Consider the following 17,871-nt stretch of genomic DNA (forward strand, 5'->3'; position numbering starts at 1 on the left):
GACAACTGAGCGCGCTTCGCGCGCTCCCTAAGTGACTCGAAATTTTTGCTGGTGCCCCCCCCCAATGCCGTGACCCACGGTACGCCACTGGATGTAGCTAAAAAGGACTGAAAACATGACGCTCGCTCTTGCTCACTGCTTGCAGTGTGGATGAAAACAATTCGATGCATTCACACACTGGCACCAAGAGTGAGCAAACATTATGGCAAAAATGGATAAAAAGGAAAGGAAACGGCAATTAGGTATTTTCTGAATATTATGTCAAAATCTATCACAAGTTTAGATTATATTTTTCATGTTATGTCTTCTCAAAGTTCATTGCTCGTTAACGTGTGACAAGTAGATCCCGTAATTTATTGAAATTAAGATAAAGGTCATGAATTAACTTTTTGTTTTTATCCCTATTCAGGAAATTTAACGCGTTAATAATTTTTTTTAAAGAGCTTGTTTAATTATGATCACCAGGGATGATTCAAGTTGTTGTACCATTGTTCGAAATAAATTTACAATATTTTTTTAAAGATTCCAGCCATGGCAAGACATTTATCGAGATGTATGCTTATAATACATTAATACTAATTTATGATAGACATATCTAGATCTTATTCTAGTATGATACGGTAAGTACCGTAGGCCTATTGTTTTTGTTTTTTTTATCTGAGGCATGCAAGGAGGAGGCCGCGGGAGGCCGAGGGTCGGTCAAAAACTGTTCTCATCGTGGACGCCAGAGGGCTGAAAATAAAATGGCGACACCCATTGACCAAAAATTGAGCAGTGCTATATTCATGATATTGCAGGACTGGAATTAATTGATGCATTCAAAGCACATAATTTTACTCTCTGCGATCAAATTTACGTGATTGGTATCCTACAGCAATTGTTGACCAGGTTTTCATCAGGATTTATGTCATAAACTATGGCAGATGGTCGTAAATACGAGCCTCACTGCTGGCAAGACGTGACAATTGACTCTGGCCCATATGAAACCGTGCATCGCTGGAGACAGATGCCCGAGTGTGATGAGTTTGTTGGCGCAAGGTGAGACAGAAATTAGGGGAGGGGGCGGGGCGGGGTGGGGTGAACTGAAGCAAGACATAGTCCAGCTGGATGGGGCGAAACAGACGAAACAAAGTTATGATGGGGTGACCATAATTTGTGCATATTTTGAAAATTATAAAGTTGATTTTCAATCAAGAATTTCACATAAAATTCATTAAAATCATAAATATCAGGCAGAAGGGCAAGATCATAAACTAAAGTCAAATTTGCTTGACAGAATTATAAAGTGCCGGTAGGTCAAGGGTTTTGCTGGTATCGTGATCTCAAAATTCCATGACAATCGACTAGTGCACGCTAAAACTAAAAAAAATGTAACCTTAATTTGCGCACAATTGTTTTGCAAAGATTTAACGTTAGAAAAGAAATCAAGCAGACCAAGGTAAGGTTATTGTATCAGATGGAAGTTAAAATGCCATAAATTTGGTTGGTATCACATTTACTTCTTTGGAGACCTCTCCTTGCAAACTAGCGATTTCTTGGTGCATGTGAAGATGACTCGAGAAGTTCAGATTTTCTCGGAGTGGACGCACAAGGTAACAAAATTTGCCAATATTTTCACAAAATGAGACCCTACCTTCAAAATAATTACCATGCTAGGTAATTTTGGGTCGCTTTCTCTGTTGGTAATATTCAGTTATTCAAGATTTTGATTAGATATTGAGATATTCGACCCTGCACAAAATTAGGTAATGCACGAATTAAGGTCACACCAACATAATGATTTGACTGAGATTTTGAGCAGTAGAGGTGCTGTCCAGCACGGTAGCCGGACTAGCCAGGAGGCTCCTTTACTACATTGTACGTAGGGGCCTAGCCAATCTCCACAGAACCAGGGACGCAGACGGCATGCCATTGCAGTACACGCACCATCATTTTTCCCACGATTCAAGCTCCTCAAAATAACAACTTTAGGGTTTTGAGCCCAAACTTGTGTAAATGGGCTACAATATATCCTTTTAAACCCTTTTGGCCAATATTTTTATAAATTTAAAGTGTAATTTTGTGTTGAACTATAAAAATGTTTGCCAAAAGGGTTTAAAGGATATTGTAGCCCAATTGCAAAAGTTTGGGATCAAAACCCTAAAAGAAAAGTTGTGATTTTGAGGATCTTTATTCGTTGGAAAAATGACTTTGATTTAGCAGAACACATAATGACAAAGACACTTTAAATACTTAATATGGACATCAACCTCAAATTTTGCATACCATATGAAAGTTTATTAGTACTCACTTAAACATTTTTGTAATAAGGTGTGTGACAGTGTGAATCAAATTTGCAAAATTTATTATTTCATTGCAGAATGTAGACAGGAATAACCGTCGTTTCTGGGGATTTATTCAACAATTTCTGACATTTTACTGTAATCCCCATTTACCGACGGTAGGGTGTACGTGTGGGCTCGCATGTGTTCTCATTCCCTCCCTTTTGTCAATTCACAGTCCAAAGTTTGATGTAATTTTACACATCGAATTTACAATCTAAGGATGTATAAACAACAAACTTTTAATTGATGATATTCCAACATTTAAATACTTTAAACGATATAGATGAAAAAGGCATGAAAAATATACTTTACCGATGTTTAATTGGGTTGAACACGATAAAAATTTTCAAAATGGCAGCCAAACTATAAAATATTTACAAACGAACGTCAACAATCACGAATGTGATATCGATATTGCTTTCGATATTATACGATCTGCTCCATATGCGAACGAAACCGAAGATAAACGATACTAGTTATACTAGTACGAGTACTAGTTATAATCGCGATATATCGATTCGAGACATTAAGTTAATAACGACAATGACGTCATTCAAGATGGCAACTTGCAAGAAAAACCGTCAGGTCAGGTGAAAATGTCTTAGATGACAGATTTCTCAATCATCCAGAGGATTTTTTTCAATAACTCCGGCCCAAGGTATGCAATTACTTAAGTTATATATATTTCCCTGATAATGGAAACCATGAAACTTTCAATTTTGCTTAAAAAACAGTTTTAAATCGCGATCTATAAAACGCTAGTTCACTATACGTTGGCTGTAGGTACGGGGCCCCATCCCCTTCAGTCTATGTATGGTGAGTGGAGCCAACGTAGTTCAGCGGAACAACCAAAATACAGAGACTGAAGCTTTTGGTCTATGCAGAATGTAATCTGCAATGTTAAAGATAAATACATGAACCAGCAGTGGTAACGATCTCAAAATGAGTTCAAACAGTATCTAATAAAATTACCACCCAAGTGTTTGAATATGTATAAATAAAAAAATATGTACCAAATAGCTCAGAAAAAATATCTGGAATTGCTGAAAAATGAGCAAAATAAGCAAGGAATTCCATAATATGTATGGTATTTTTATGAAAAATATACACTTTCCCACATACATGTATGTACTTTTGTGTAAGTGATCATCAGAATTACCGGTTTTCAGCTAAGATTCAATGATTTCTTAGAGATAAGTTTATATCAATGTACCAGAACTAGATCTTTGATAATATCGTGGCATTTAACCTTGATTTTAAAGACTTTATCATATAGTAATTGTTTACTGCAACTTCTTTCTTTCCCCTTTAAGTTTATACCTTCATTGCTTATTGAATGTTATTGACCACTGTCTAGATGTGTATTATAGGTTTAAAAAGAAATCATGTTGGTGATTTATTACGTGTGAATATAATTCTCTTTCTTCACTGTTACAGGAGGAGCAAGCATACCGTTGTGGCATACAATGATGCTGTCTATGTGTTTGGTGGTGACAATGGGTGAGTATTCAAATATCTTGCTCTGGCTCTGGGCAGAATTTCATGAAAGGACTTTTTGGACGTTTTATTTGACAAAGTTGTTCTATCCAACAGATACCTTAGTATCAGACACCTGTGCTTCAAAATCAAGGAAAGCCGTCAGATCTTACAAATTTTACACCCGAATAGATAATTTGGAAACCCTTTAAAGATAAACAAAACAAACTGTGTCTTAACTTTTCTCATCCCTATTTTGATAGATTTCAATACTGGCTACCCCCTCTCATCATGTAACTCTGTAGAGTAAATTCCTACCAACTAATATGGTGTCAAATAGACAGAAAACAGCCCCAAAAACCCTTTTAAGTCTATTCAATTCCTGACTATTGAATTCCTAAATGTTTCTGCAAGCAGAAGCTTTTACCCTCATATATTTTTAAGAAATTAATTTCTATATTATTAAACTTGTTTTATAGCTTCTTCATTATTATGATAGCATTTTTTTTTCTCAAAATAATATGTTCTATTATTATTTTCTCTCTTCTTTCCTTCCTTGTTATAACTTACTGAATATTATCATTCTTCCCTTCCCTTTCATTCTTTGATTACTTAAATACATTTTCAATTGCTGTCATGAGTTACATATATTTGTTAGTTACATGTATATACTTTATATTGAAGCTCTGTTTTCATGTGTAGTACATGTATAGCAGAGCGCTGTCCTGCAGAATTCCTACGGAAGTTACCATAAACAGAAACAAACAGAAACAGAAATGTTAGTAGAAGTAGTGGTTTTCAATGAATAAAACTTCGTGGTCATTTTTAAAGAACAGCACTTTTGTCTTTTTATTGGGGGTAATTCACCCAAAAGAAGCATAGACATTAACATGGTACTAAGAGTAATGGGCCACCTATACATTTTGTATACACATTTACACTAGTAGACTGAAGTTTTAGAGAGTTTCTACATTCATTGAATATGAACCACCTTTATTTACATTTAGTGGTACACTGGTACTATAGTTATTATCTTTTGTAGTGGCATTTTAGTAGAACTTTCATAAAATAATTGATTAATGTGATCAACCTACATTTACATTTACATAGTGACCAGTTCAACAATGTATGTCTGGTCAAACATGTTTATGCTAGTGTTCATCTTTTGTTTCAATTTATAGGAGGAAAAACATGCTGAATGATGTACTGAGGTTTGATGTGAATGATAGTTCATGGGGAAGGTGAGTTTATATTCAGAATTTAAAAAAACAACACCTGCCTTCACTAAACAGTAGGCATGTTCACTCCATCTTCTGATGTAATAGACCTGACTGTTCAAATTTGACTTTCTGAATTTGGCTTAATTAAGCCAGGGTAACGATATCAATGTCATACATGTACATAGAGAGGTTATATATAGAGGTGCTGTACATGTACAAGAACTGTATTTTTTTAAAGGACAAGTCCACCCCCCAAAAAAGTTGATTTGAATAAAAAGAGAAAAATCTGACAAGCACAACACTGAAAATTTCATCAAAATTGGTTGTAAATAAGAAAGTTATGACATTTCAAAATTTCACTTGATTTCACTCAACAGTTATATGCACATCCTGGTCGGTATTTGAATGGTGAGACTGATGACATCGTCCACTCACTATTTCTTTTGTATTCTATTATATGAAATATTCTGATTTTCTCCCCCTTGTCATGTGAAATCAAGTTTTATTCTTGCATGAACATGTGAAATTAACATCGTTTAACATTATGTGGTTTAGTCAAGTTTAACATTATTGTCAATTCTGTAAAAATTGAAATATTGTATAATTCAAGCAATAAAAAAAGAAATAGTGAGAGATGGACATCATCGACTCTCTCATTTGCATATCACTGAGTTGTGCATATAATTGTTTTGAGAAAAATAAGCAAAACTTTAAAATGTCATAACTTTCTTATTTTACATCCGATTTTGATGAAATTTTCAGCGTTATGCTCGTTAGATTTTTATGCCCCCGCAGACAAAGTCCGGAGAGGGCATTAAGCGTTGCCCTGTCCGTCCCCCCACTTGGTTTCCGCGCAATAACTCAAAAAATATTTAATGGATTTTAAAATTTTTTGGTGTGTAGGTAGATGACAGCAAAATACAGGCTTAGTTCGAATTCGGAGTCCGCAGGTCAAAGGTCATAGCTCAAAGGTCACGGCTCATTAAATATGCAAGTTGGTTTCCGCATGATAACTTATGAAATATTCAGCAGATTAAAAAAAATTTGGGTATGTAGGTAGATTACACCAAAATACAGGCTAAGTTCGAATTCGGAGTCCGCAGGTCAAAGGTCACAGCTCATTATATATGCGAGTTGGTTTCCGCATGATAACTTATGAAATATTCAGCAGATTAAAAAAAATTTAGGTGTGTAGGTAGATGACACCAAAATACAGGCTAAGTTCGAATTCGGAGTCCGCAGGTCAAAAGTCACAGCTCATTATATATGCGAGTTGGTTCAAAGGTCTAAATTTGTTCATTATATACATGTATGCATATTGGTTTCTGCACGATATTAAGTTCAATAATATTGAATGAATTTCTGATCGCGTTAAGCGGGGGCATCTGTGTCCTTTGGACACGTCAAATTTCTAGTTCTTTATTGATTCAAGTCAACATTTTTCTGGGGTGGACTTGACCTATAAATATTATTCATTGTTATGCAATTAAGGCCATTGTATAAATTTCATTTAAGAGACACCAAGAGCTTTGCATTAAAAGAAATCAATCATTTGAAAAAAAAAATATTTTAAATGATTGGCTAGTTGTATATGTTTATCTTGTGTTTACAACTTTTCACCACTTCCAGCAATCTAGAAATCATGTCAAGCCTCTGTATATGATGTGTCAAATTTGTGTAAACTTTGAAAAAATGTAAACATCATGCCTACATGTCACAGTAATGTAAACTGGTGCCAATAGATTTCAAACAAATATTTGACAGAACTTGAGGCATGTATTGATTTGATTGATTTGGAGCTACTCTTCCAGATCCTGGTTACATTGTGATAGGAATGTTTAGAAAAAAGAGCCATGATATGATATTTCTTCCAGCAACAAACCAACAAATTTCTACCTTTTTGCAGGGCATTTACCACTGGAAGTCCGCCAGCGCCGAGGTATCACCATTCGGCAGTTGTTCACAATGGCAGTATGTTTATTTTTGGTCAGTACACTTTCGTATAATCTATTTTAAACTTTCGGTGAAAAAAAATGTGAATAGAATTTCTCTCAAATTCAAATGTGAACTAGATTCATTGCATGTAAATGGTAATTTTCATGTATTATTGCTAGAATTGTAGGAAAATCTCATACACATTTCCTCCGAAGAATGTCACCTTTTGTCCCGCCTGCATAGCAGAGCGAGATTATAGGCGCAGCGGTGGCGTCAACATTGAAATCTTAACCTAGAAGGTTAAGTTTTTGAAATATCATCATAACTGAAGTATATGGACCTAGTTCATGAAACTTGGACAAAAGGGTAATCAAATATTACTGAACATCCTGGTTGAGTTTCAGGTCACATGACCAAGGTTAAAGGCCATTTAGGGTCAATGAACATACATGTAGATTATGTTGAGGGAAGGTTATTTTTTTTTATGTCAAAACTTAAAATATATGGATCTAGTTCATAAAACTGGGACATAAGAGCAATCAAGTATTTCTAAAACTCCTCTCTGAGTTTCAGGTCACATGAACAAGGTCAAAGGTCATTTAGGGTCAATGAACTTTGGCCATGTTGGGGGTATTTGTTGCATTGCCATCATAACATTGAAAGTTTATTGATCAAGTTCATGAAATTTGGACATAAGGGTAATCAAGTATCACTGAACATCCCATGCATTTGTTTCCATGATCATACATTCACATTTTTCCAGTGAGGTCAGAAATTACCAGGTATTTTCCAGTGTGAAAGTAAATAAATTTTGCTACATCCCCAAAAGAGAATGTACTAGTATGCAGAAGTTAGTCTGTCTATAATGCTTTTCAATATTACAATAAATTTTGCAGGAATTTATCCAAGGGGCACAGGGACTATTTTCAGTGTGAAAACAAAGTATGAGACTGTTTGATATAAGGCAAGAAGAAAGTGTATCCCTTGTATAGGAATGCTAGAGTTTTGTTGCTGGCTCATGACTACAGGAACTTTGTTTTAATATATTTTCAGGTATGTGTGAATTATCAGGTAGTGTGAGGTCTGAATATGAAAATTATATCATCTACATGCATGTGTTTTTCTGATCGAGTGGGTATTAAACCACCTCATAAGACAGCCTCGTTACATCGCTAATGACAGGTAGCTCAGGAATTTAATTTTGATTTCCTAATTGGCCAAAATATAGTCCCTCCTTAAGGGATTACCCAAATTAAAATCAAATTTCCTCAATCAGAGAATGAATAAGGAAGAGCTGGAAATATCAGATGCGAGTGTTTCTCTAGGTCATCTTCCTTGAGAGAGAGAGAGAAAGAAAAGGTGTGACAACGAACAGAAGTTCTACTTTGCTTATGTACTTAGATTTAGATTTTTAGAAAGGAAATATATTAGCTTCAAGCTTGCAATGTAAATTTTTTTAGTAATTGATTGAACTACGGCAAAGGCAACATGTTTAAATCCCATGCATGTTTATATAATCCATGTAAATCTAAATATAGATTTGTGCCCTGGGGATTTCACCGCCTTATTTCCAATAAGAGCTCAGCTAGGAATACTAAAAAAAAAAACCAACAATTTTTTGGTGCACTTTGAATTGTAATATGACAGATTAGAAAATTGAGGGCAGTTGAACTAATATGCAAATTCAATGGATTTTGGACTACACACAATCAAACTTTTGTCACATTCAGAAATATATTGCGCACTTTAAATCTAAACTTTTCTGAAATATATTCCTTATCTGTTCATATTGTCACTCCCACATTCGTTTTTTACCAAAGTTTAAGTCTTTGTTATCTGTTAAACTGAAATTTTGTTATCCATTTTTGTGACCATTGACATATTGTGAGATTTACTGTGTAAATTATCACAAGATCACCTCTATTCCTATACAAAAATGGGTCAAGTTTGAAGTTGATCTGTCAAATAGTTCTTCATTTGTCAAAAGAAAGAGACTATCTCCCGGACATTTGATCTTTTGACCCCAAGTTTTCCCATATGTTTCTTGCATGTTTTTAAACTTTGCATGTAACAGTTTGTTTATAGTTATCACTTGAAGAAATACATGTATATACATGTAGGGCCTAATGAGTTGATGACCTCTGGGCCTTTGACCTTCATGACTTCAAAATCTTGTCAGATAATTGTCTCTCTTATCCATGGATGCATTCACAGTTGGAAGTTGATTAGTTCAATTCAATTCAATTCAGGTTTGTTGCAAGAAAATATGATTGGCAGTCACAGACTGAATTGTAGTTTTGTACATGATTTCAAAAGGGATAAAACGATAAATAGCACAGTTGTCACAAAAAATCAGGGAATTTTTCTTCGTTATAGTGAGATGAATAATAGGGATGGACAGACGGACAGAATGACCTATGAAAGGACAGTTTACCCTAAAAACATAATACCTGCGTCAGCCACCTACATGTATGGCGGGCAGCGACATACAGAATGACAATTGAAAAGTCATCTTTAAAATTTCCCTTCATGTGGATTAGTTTATTGATAGAAAACTCAAAGGGCAATTAGAAATACCTGCGAAGGCTGCTTTGAGATAGGAAGGGTTCAGTGCTGGTCATGCATGGCATGATAAAGCAGAAATACTGGAGGATTAGGAGGGGTGGCAAGTTAGTACAGCTTGGAGTAATTACTGGTAAGGAATGGTTTTTGTATCTTTTTAAGAAGGCAAATTGCCACTTGGGCTACACCCGATGGCCCGTATTCTGAAGTCGGGTTTAACTTAGACAGTGGTCTAACTCTGTGCTAAAATTATGGGAAGCCAAAAGTGTCAAAATTTTTATTAAGTTGTATGTTTCTTATGTTTACTGTGCTCTTTCATGATTTCTTCGATGGTGATAGACAATCATTTATTTATACTTCCTAGACAATTATTAATGATTTGAGAGCAAAATGAGCTGAAATATGATATCTCTACGTGATTTATGTAACAATTGGCTATCCATATAAACCACAACTTTAAACCTGAGTTTAAGTTAAACCTGACTTCAGAATACGGGCCACTTTGTCTACAGTCATGTACTTTCCACATGGTCTACTCTAATCCTGCTTAGACTACAACCAGTTGGTCTTCTAATCATTTGGTCTAATCACAATAGCCCTTTACTATTTTTATCCAATTCACATGTTGCTTAATTTTCACTTTGTCTGACACCAATTGTAATCTAATTATGAATCATTTATGTTTTTAAATGTTAAATTGACATAAAGTGCAAAAAAGTAAGTGGACGAAGTGGTAATGAGACCATTTGGGCATTGCATATTATATAGACTATCAAAGCAGGGAGTTGGGAGGAGAAGTGACAGGTAGCCCAAGTGATGGTTAGACCTAATGGCAATTGGACCAAACTGATAGTACGTACGCCAAGTGGGTTTAGCCATGATGGCGTTCAAGGATTTGAGAATTAGACCATCCGTTAGTAGACCAAGTGGATGCAAATTGTCAGGAAGCCAGCGAGGAAGAGCAGGTGCAACATGTGTAATAGGAGACCAGACTTTGACAGAATTTCAAGGGCACATCAGAGAAAAATTATCTTTTGTAAATTCATACTGGCTTGATTGACCTTATTTACACATTCTCCTTATTAGTATAAAATGAACTGCTAGTGAAGCTGGGGTAAAAGTTCTCTGAACGATATTTCAATCAACACACCAGTTGTATGAATGTACACGTACATTTCTGAAACAATATCTGGTTTTAATTTTTCAATAAACTGAAATATATTTTAAAGCTAAGAAAAATTGCACTGTTTTTAAATTGAGCTATGAGAACTTTGAAAGGGTGAAAAGTTTCAAGAGGGATGTTCAACATTATGAATACTTGATTACACACACTTTGGGGGGTCAAATTCTGTATATGATTCTTCTCCCAAATATATATGTGACTTATTTACCTGTAATACATCCTTAAGCATGCATGACTTAACTGATCAATAACATTTGTACACACAAGTTTGTGAGTGTGGGAACACTCCTTTTCAATTATTTTTTTTCTTAAAGTTCTTCATTTTTTCTTTGGCGTATATTGTTGTTTTCTTTTTAATAACTTATCAATGTTGAAAATCTGCCCAACTAGATTAGTGAAATGGGTAAAAGTTGGCAATCAACATCCAAATACTCTCACTTGGAAAGCAGTACAAGTGTGGCTTAAAGACTATTTCCTCTCATTCCTCCATTCCTTCCCTTTCAAAATAGAATTTGTATCATTTCACATCGTCAAAAGTGATTAAATAAGGTTAGTGACTTGAAATGGGATGCATTATTGATGAATTTGGTTTAGATTCAAAGAATGCCGTAGTCAAAGTGGAAACAGGATGTGAGAAGTATATATCCTACAGGAACCTAGCTACATATGCCCTGAATCTAGAGAGAGGATTCTTAGCCCTGGAAGGATGTTAAAAATCCTTAAGTCTATTTTGTCAGTTGATAGACAAAATTGTATTTTATACATTTTGATCAAACTTAGTCGAACAAATTTATGTCCTCTCTTTAACTGTGCAGAATTAGTAACACTGCCATCAGTAATTTCCTTGAAAATTAATCAATGTGGTCAGAATTATTGAAATCATATTTTTCTACCTTGCTCGGTATACTTGTAAAATGTAAATTGTGATAGTGCACAATATGGTAGAAGGTAATTAGGCCTAAAGGTAATTATGCTTTTCAGAGGGAAGCCATTATTTCATTTAATTTTATTTCTTGATATAAACAAATATATCTCTATTTATTAAGAAATCAAATTCTTGTGACCAAGAATTACATTAATTTCTTGAACTAGGATCAAATGGTCTATGGCTTCCCAGTTGCCATATGCACATTGGCATACATGTACACTGGCTGAAATGTCCTGGTGGGTGTTTCATAAAGCTGTTTGTAAGTTAAGAACGACTGGTGAATCTTTCTTATGGGCGGAGGGACCATTAGGTCACAGTGATTAAGTTTGCTCTCCTCTTCCCTGGCCACCAACTGATGCACTGGGCAAACTGCTATCAAATATTGCACGTACCTGTATAATTTTTATGTCATTTTATGTAATGTTTGATATTGCTTTGTAAATCTTAAATATGTTTGAAGTGCCGAATAAATTATAAAATAAATAAATAATCATCATTGAACATTTACTGGTGAATATCATTTACCACAAGAAAGGATTACCAGTTGTTCTTAAAGTCACTCTTAACTTCGGAACAGCTTTATGAAATGGCCCCAGGTGTGACAACCTCATGATTGCAATAGGCCTATCTAGAAGGAATAGACAAGGCTCAGATTTCTTTACATTTATTAGGTCAATATCAAGTCAACTTCAGCATGTAGCAGGGTCATCTACTAGTTCCGATGAAAGAGATGATTTGGGATTATATGTGGACCAGTCAGTGTAATCAAATAGCTTTCAATCAAGATTAAGAGAGTAATTGATAGTCTGGGTACTGCCAATCTCTAATTTCATTTTCTCTTTACGTTTTCTTGAAGTCACTGCCATGAATGGTATTTAGACGAGAAGGTCACGGGATAGGAGGACAGGAAAACAAATGTTGCTTTAAATGGTCATTCAATCAAAGATATTAGTCTCTGTGTAAACTAGTCTCCAGTATTTGATTGAAATATGATGTGAATGACATATTACATGACATATGTTTTAATTTAATCTGGAAATCAGAAATGTAATTCTGAGATTATGAAAACAGACATTATGCTACCATAATTAGATTTGTGCATGAAAAAAAAATTGTGAAATACATTGTCTTGTCTATGTAAAAGGTGAAGGTACTGTAATGTACCTATCTTTATGGATAAAAAATGAAAATGCTGAGTCATCCTTTTCCTAACGCACTTTTGATTACAGGAGAAGTTACTATTTGAGGAGTTTTTAAATTGCACTTTGACTTGTGGACTGCTGCATATTCTGCTTGTTGTTCACTGCATACAAAGTAATTGCAGTGAAGCAACTTAAGACACTGAGCATGTCCAAACTCGCTCTACAATATAAGTTGCCTGACATATCAACTGTTCATGACAATTACATGGATTTCTTCTAAATCTTGTCTTTTGCCAGGATAGTGGACAGGTAGTATACTGGAAATACATACATACCATACATAAATGTGCTTTTGCATACTGCTTGTATTGCGATGCTCCACCCCCACCAGCTTTGTATACAGTTAACACAAAGCAAAGTATAACGATGTACAAAGCATTCCACTGGTCAACTTGCAATTTGGGAAGTCCTTATAAATATTCTAAGGACATCTTGAATTCAAATTAAAACTGATTAAAGTATGTGTCAGATGAATGAAATTATTGTCACTTTTCTTTTTATTAATCATGCCTTGTGTACACACAATATACTAAACCTCAAAGAAACGATATGATCTTAATTTATTTGCTCTGAAATTTCCTTTGTTCAGAAACTCTTGTTGCTGTACATTTCTTAGGGTTTTTATTCATGGTTTTAATTTGGCTGATTTTTATCCATACCCATTTGATTCAATATTCCATAATTCTCTTCTGTTCTTTATGTCCATGATGTATTATAGGTGGCTATACTGGTGATATATATTCCAACTCTAATCTACGCAATAAGAACGACCTGTTTGAATATAAGCTCTCCAACGGACAATGGATCGAGAGAAAATTTGAGGGCAGGTAAAGTATTGGGTAGATTGCCACTTGTTCACACCCTCTTGTCTACTTTCCATTTGGTTTCATCCCATATGGTCCAATGCTAGGACCGTCTACAACCAGCTGGTCTACCAACCATTTTGTTTAATTGCCATTTAGCGCATTTTTCTGTTTTGTCTCATTTCCAGTTCAGATATATCACCTAAAATACAATTGGTCTTTCACCATTTGAAATAAGTGCAAAATGATAAGCAGAGAAAGTGGAAATTAGACCCTCTTGGCAGTAGACTAACAACAAATTAAACTAAGTGGGTATTGGACCAAGTAAACTTTGGCCCAAACTAATACCAAATTGATAATAGACATGAGTTTAGCCCACATGGTTCATTTAAATTATTTATACTGCTCACAGGAACTTTAGGCAGTTTACTGTTTCTACAAGAATGTTACAAGGCCATTGTCTATAATATTCTACATTGTATTTTAATACATGATCAGTGTGGTTTTAAAGGGGAGTTCACCAAGACAGTAAAATTATATTAATAGCTGAAAAGAAAAGAAAAAAAAAGTAACTTATTGGTAAAGATTTTGCAAAAATCTGTTCAGAAGAGTTATTGACTTTAAAATAAAAAGTTTTTTAATTATTTTTTTATGAAGTCACATGCAAACAGCTCCCTCATGTGTCATGCGATATAAATTCCATAGAATGCAATTTTCTCAGCAATAAGAAAAAATTGTGTATTCATTGTATCATCAGACTCATCATTTCATACCTGCCTCTATCATAAAGATATTTTCATTCATGATTAACCATTGGATATGGGAATATCTCTAATAAATGATTGATTATCCTTTTTTGAGGTGTTTATAAATTAGTTGTTGTTATTTGTGTCAAAGGTTACCACCTGCTAGATCAGCACATGGAGCAGCGGTCTGGCAGGATAAACTCTGGATATTCGCTGGATACGATGGGAATGCAAGGTGAGATAATGGAGGTTGGCCCTCTTGTTTTTGTTTTCATTTCATTAATGGTCAGTTCCACCCAAGCAAAACATTGATTTGAATAATTAGAGAAATCAGAGAAAACAAGCATAATGCTACAAATTTTTATCATGATACTATTTTGAATAAGAATGTTATGACATTTTAATGTTTTGCTTCACCAGACATTTATGTGCACATCACAGGTGATCTGAATTAGAGAGCTAATGATATAACACACTCCCAATTTCTTTTGTATATGAACCAAATTTTACTACATCTTTACAGGTTTGATGAAGGAAGCTCTTCATTGAATGATGATAGGTCGCTTTTAAATAGCAACCTATTCCACTGGTTCAGAGAAGAATCAAACCTTGTTTCACATTACAATGAGGAAGAAATTGAAATATTTCACATTTCATATAGTAAAATACATAATATATGCTATCTTTGTCATTACCAATACGGTTCTTGTTATTTTTATTTGATTATAATGACAGGTTAAATGACATGTGGTGTGTATCTCTTAATGGAGACAGCAAGTCATGGGAGGAGGTAAGTGTTATATATGAAGAGTTTAGTTGCAAAAGGGGTTAGGTCCATTTTGGACCACTCCAAGAAAATCATTTTTTTAATTCTTCCATATTACAATATTCTTATGCGAAACTAAATTTTCATGATACCCTACCATGAGAACATAAAATTGGGTATAAAAGAAATCTACCTGTCTTCATATTTTTTAAAATATTCTTTTCCAAAAAAATTCTGTGTGGACCTAACCCCTTTTGCAACCAAACTGAAATGGACCTAACCCCTTCTGAAAAAAAAAGTGATTTTTCTTTGCCATTTTAGATCACTTTTTAATGGGAATTTCAACTTTTCTTTGGTATCATCTTATAGAGCTACTAAAAATCTATACATTGAGACAAAAAAAATCAAATTTGATGAAAAATGGAACTAACCCCTTTTGCAAGTGACCTCTTCATATTTAGAAGTCTACTTGGGTATGGATGGTGCTTCACACCATTTCTTTGATTGATTGCTCATATATGAATATATCTCATTATTGGCGATAACATAACAACCATTATTGTGATTGAATTGTCACTTGGCTCATAAATGTGTGTACTGTATATGGGGATGAGTTGATTTGATTAGATTTTAGGGTCACTGGGTCTTAGGTCACAGAAGTCATTATTCGAATTTCAGAAGTTGAGTGTGTAATATTCTCGATCTGGCAATGATGGAGGAATAGATATCACCTGTGGCCCGTAACATAAAGCTTAGCAATCATCATAGAACATTTTTCTAGGATTGATTGCATTGACTACAATGTACAATCAATCGTGAAAATCAGACATGCGATTGATTGCTAACCTTTGTGTTACGGGGCCCTGGATGCAGTCAGTGCCTTTAGTTTTATCTCCATTATGATTGATTTTAGTTTCTGATGAATCACCCCTGGGGTGACTTATGGCCTTTCTGAACAGTGAAGGTTACACGAGAGAGACTGTGTGATGTATTGTTGTGTCTGGTGAGAACACCTTAGGCTTGTATACTGTGCTGGGAATATGCAGGAAAATTGCTGTCTGAGATGGAGAACATGATATAGTCTTATTACCATCCCAAGTCAATCATGTCTTATGATTCTACCCTTAAATCAGTCATGACCTACTTATCTGCTATTTCTCCTTCCTATTGGACGTCTTTGAAGAAGGGCTATTGCAAACTTCAGTGGCGTACGCAGGATTTTTATTTTTTGATAGGGGGGTTTCCAAGCCCCAAAAAAGGTCTTCATCGCAAATTTTAGGTCATTTCGTACCCAAAAAAAATTGACAAGCAAAGAAAAAAAAATGTCTTCACGATAAATTTTGTACCCAACACAAATTTGACAAGCAAAAAACAAAAACAAAAAAACTTCAACATTTTTTTAGGGGGGGGGGGGTTGGGTATCATCAAAATTTAAGGGGAGTTTGAACACCTGTAACTCCCCCGCATACGCCTATGGCAAACTTCTAAGGGCGGTATGTGAATTGAATTCAATTTTAAAGCCCAAATACAACAAATGCAATCCACACAAAAATGATAACTTTCTTATCGAACATGATTACTATTCATCTCCATCTGAGCCAAAATACAGCAAAAGTAAAGTGAAAATTACTGGTTGTCCTATCAGTTTTGTTAATTTGCTATTGATAATTCAAACTACCCCCCCCTCCCCGGTACTGTATGTGTGAAGGACTGATGTGCATCATACATGGATTTGAGCTTTGCATATTTTCATTGGAGTTTTGTTTTCCTGCCATGAATTTCTGTGAATTTTGACAGCTGCTAGTCAATTTCTTACTGAGTCAATGAAAGTGAGTTTGCGACATGTAATTGTGCTTAGGACTTTAAACTTAGTTTGATATATTTAACTCGTATTTTGGACATTTCAATGTGTTTGAACTTTAAATGCTATAACTTTCAAATTATACTTTAGATTTTGATGGAAGTGGCAATATTAATTATGCATCTGTGGTTTCTTTTTATGTATACTTGATGGTGGGATTGACTTGGTCGCAAGGTGATATACCTCCATCAATATGGTGTAAAAACCATCCGCAAGTCGATTATCCATCAGCCCAAATTTAAGCAATCACGCCCAGTCTACAACAGCCAATGTGGGAGATTTCATCCCATGTGAGCTTTGAATGTGTATGCAAACTTTGTTTCTTGAGATTTTAGCCCGATCGGCCCTCTTCGCGATTAATCTTGAGATTCAAGAAACCCCGTCTCCACCATCGCAAAAAGAGCGATTCCTGCTCGAGCGAGGCATAGATGCATTATGGTCTGAAGCTGTGAATAAAATAATCCCGAGTGCGTCTGCACCTGAGAATTAGCAGGATAATTCGTAAAATAGCGTGCTATTTTGCAAATAATCCCAAGTTGACTTGGGATTGCAATCTTGAGATTAATCCTGTGAACAAGCGCGATAAATGCGTCTCCATTACAAATAATCTTAAGAATGTTCAGATCGGGATAATTTGCCGGATCAGAAATAGCGCACTAATATGAAAACTCGGGCTGGTGCAGACGGACCTTAAGTGTGCAATGGTATGACACCATGAAAAGATTACAGTGTTGCCCAAGCTGAGTCATTTTCACCTGTGAATTTGCTGGATGATTATAAATAAAATAGCTTATTACTTTGCAAATAGTCCTATTAAAGTTTGCATAGAATCGCAGTCTCCAGATCAAGCCAAGAAATATCTCAC

The 17,871-nt window shown here is 35.0% G+C and overlaps 1 protein-coding gene across 1 annotated transcript in view; it reads left to right on the top strand.

The window, feature by feature from the left end:
• The first annotated feature begins 725 nt into the window (after positions 1-725).
• Positions 726-17,871, top strand: part of LOC129254446 (leucine-zipper-like transcriptional regulator 1) — a 35,933-nt gene continuing 18,787 nt past the window's right edge. Inside the window, exons 1-7 of the mRNA XM_064115082.1 lie at positions 726-1,038; positions 3,762-3,824; positions 4,982-5,041; positions 6,927-7,006; positions 13,549-13,657; positions 14,531-14,614; positions 15,115-15,169. Coding sequence (XP_063971152.1) covers positions 917-1,038; positions 3,762-3,824; positions 4,982-5,041; positions 6,927-7,006; positions 13,549-13,657; positions 14,531-14,614; positions 15,115-15,169 — 573 coding nt within the window. The 5' untranslated portion in view covers positions 726-916. The remainder of the gene's footprint in view (positions 1,039-3,761; positions 3,825-4,981; positions 5,042-6,926; positions 7,007-13,548; positions 13,658-14,530; positions 14,615-15,114; positions 15,170-17,871) is intronic.

Source organism: Lytechinus pictus, chromosome 2 (genome assembly GCF_037042905.1).
Source record: "Lytechinus pictus isolate F3 Inbred chromosome 2, Lp3.0, whole genome shotgun sequence".
NCBI lineage: Eukaryota > Metazoa > Echinodermata > Echinoidea > Temnopleuroida > Toxopneustidae > Lytechinus > Lytechinus pictus.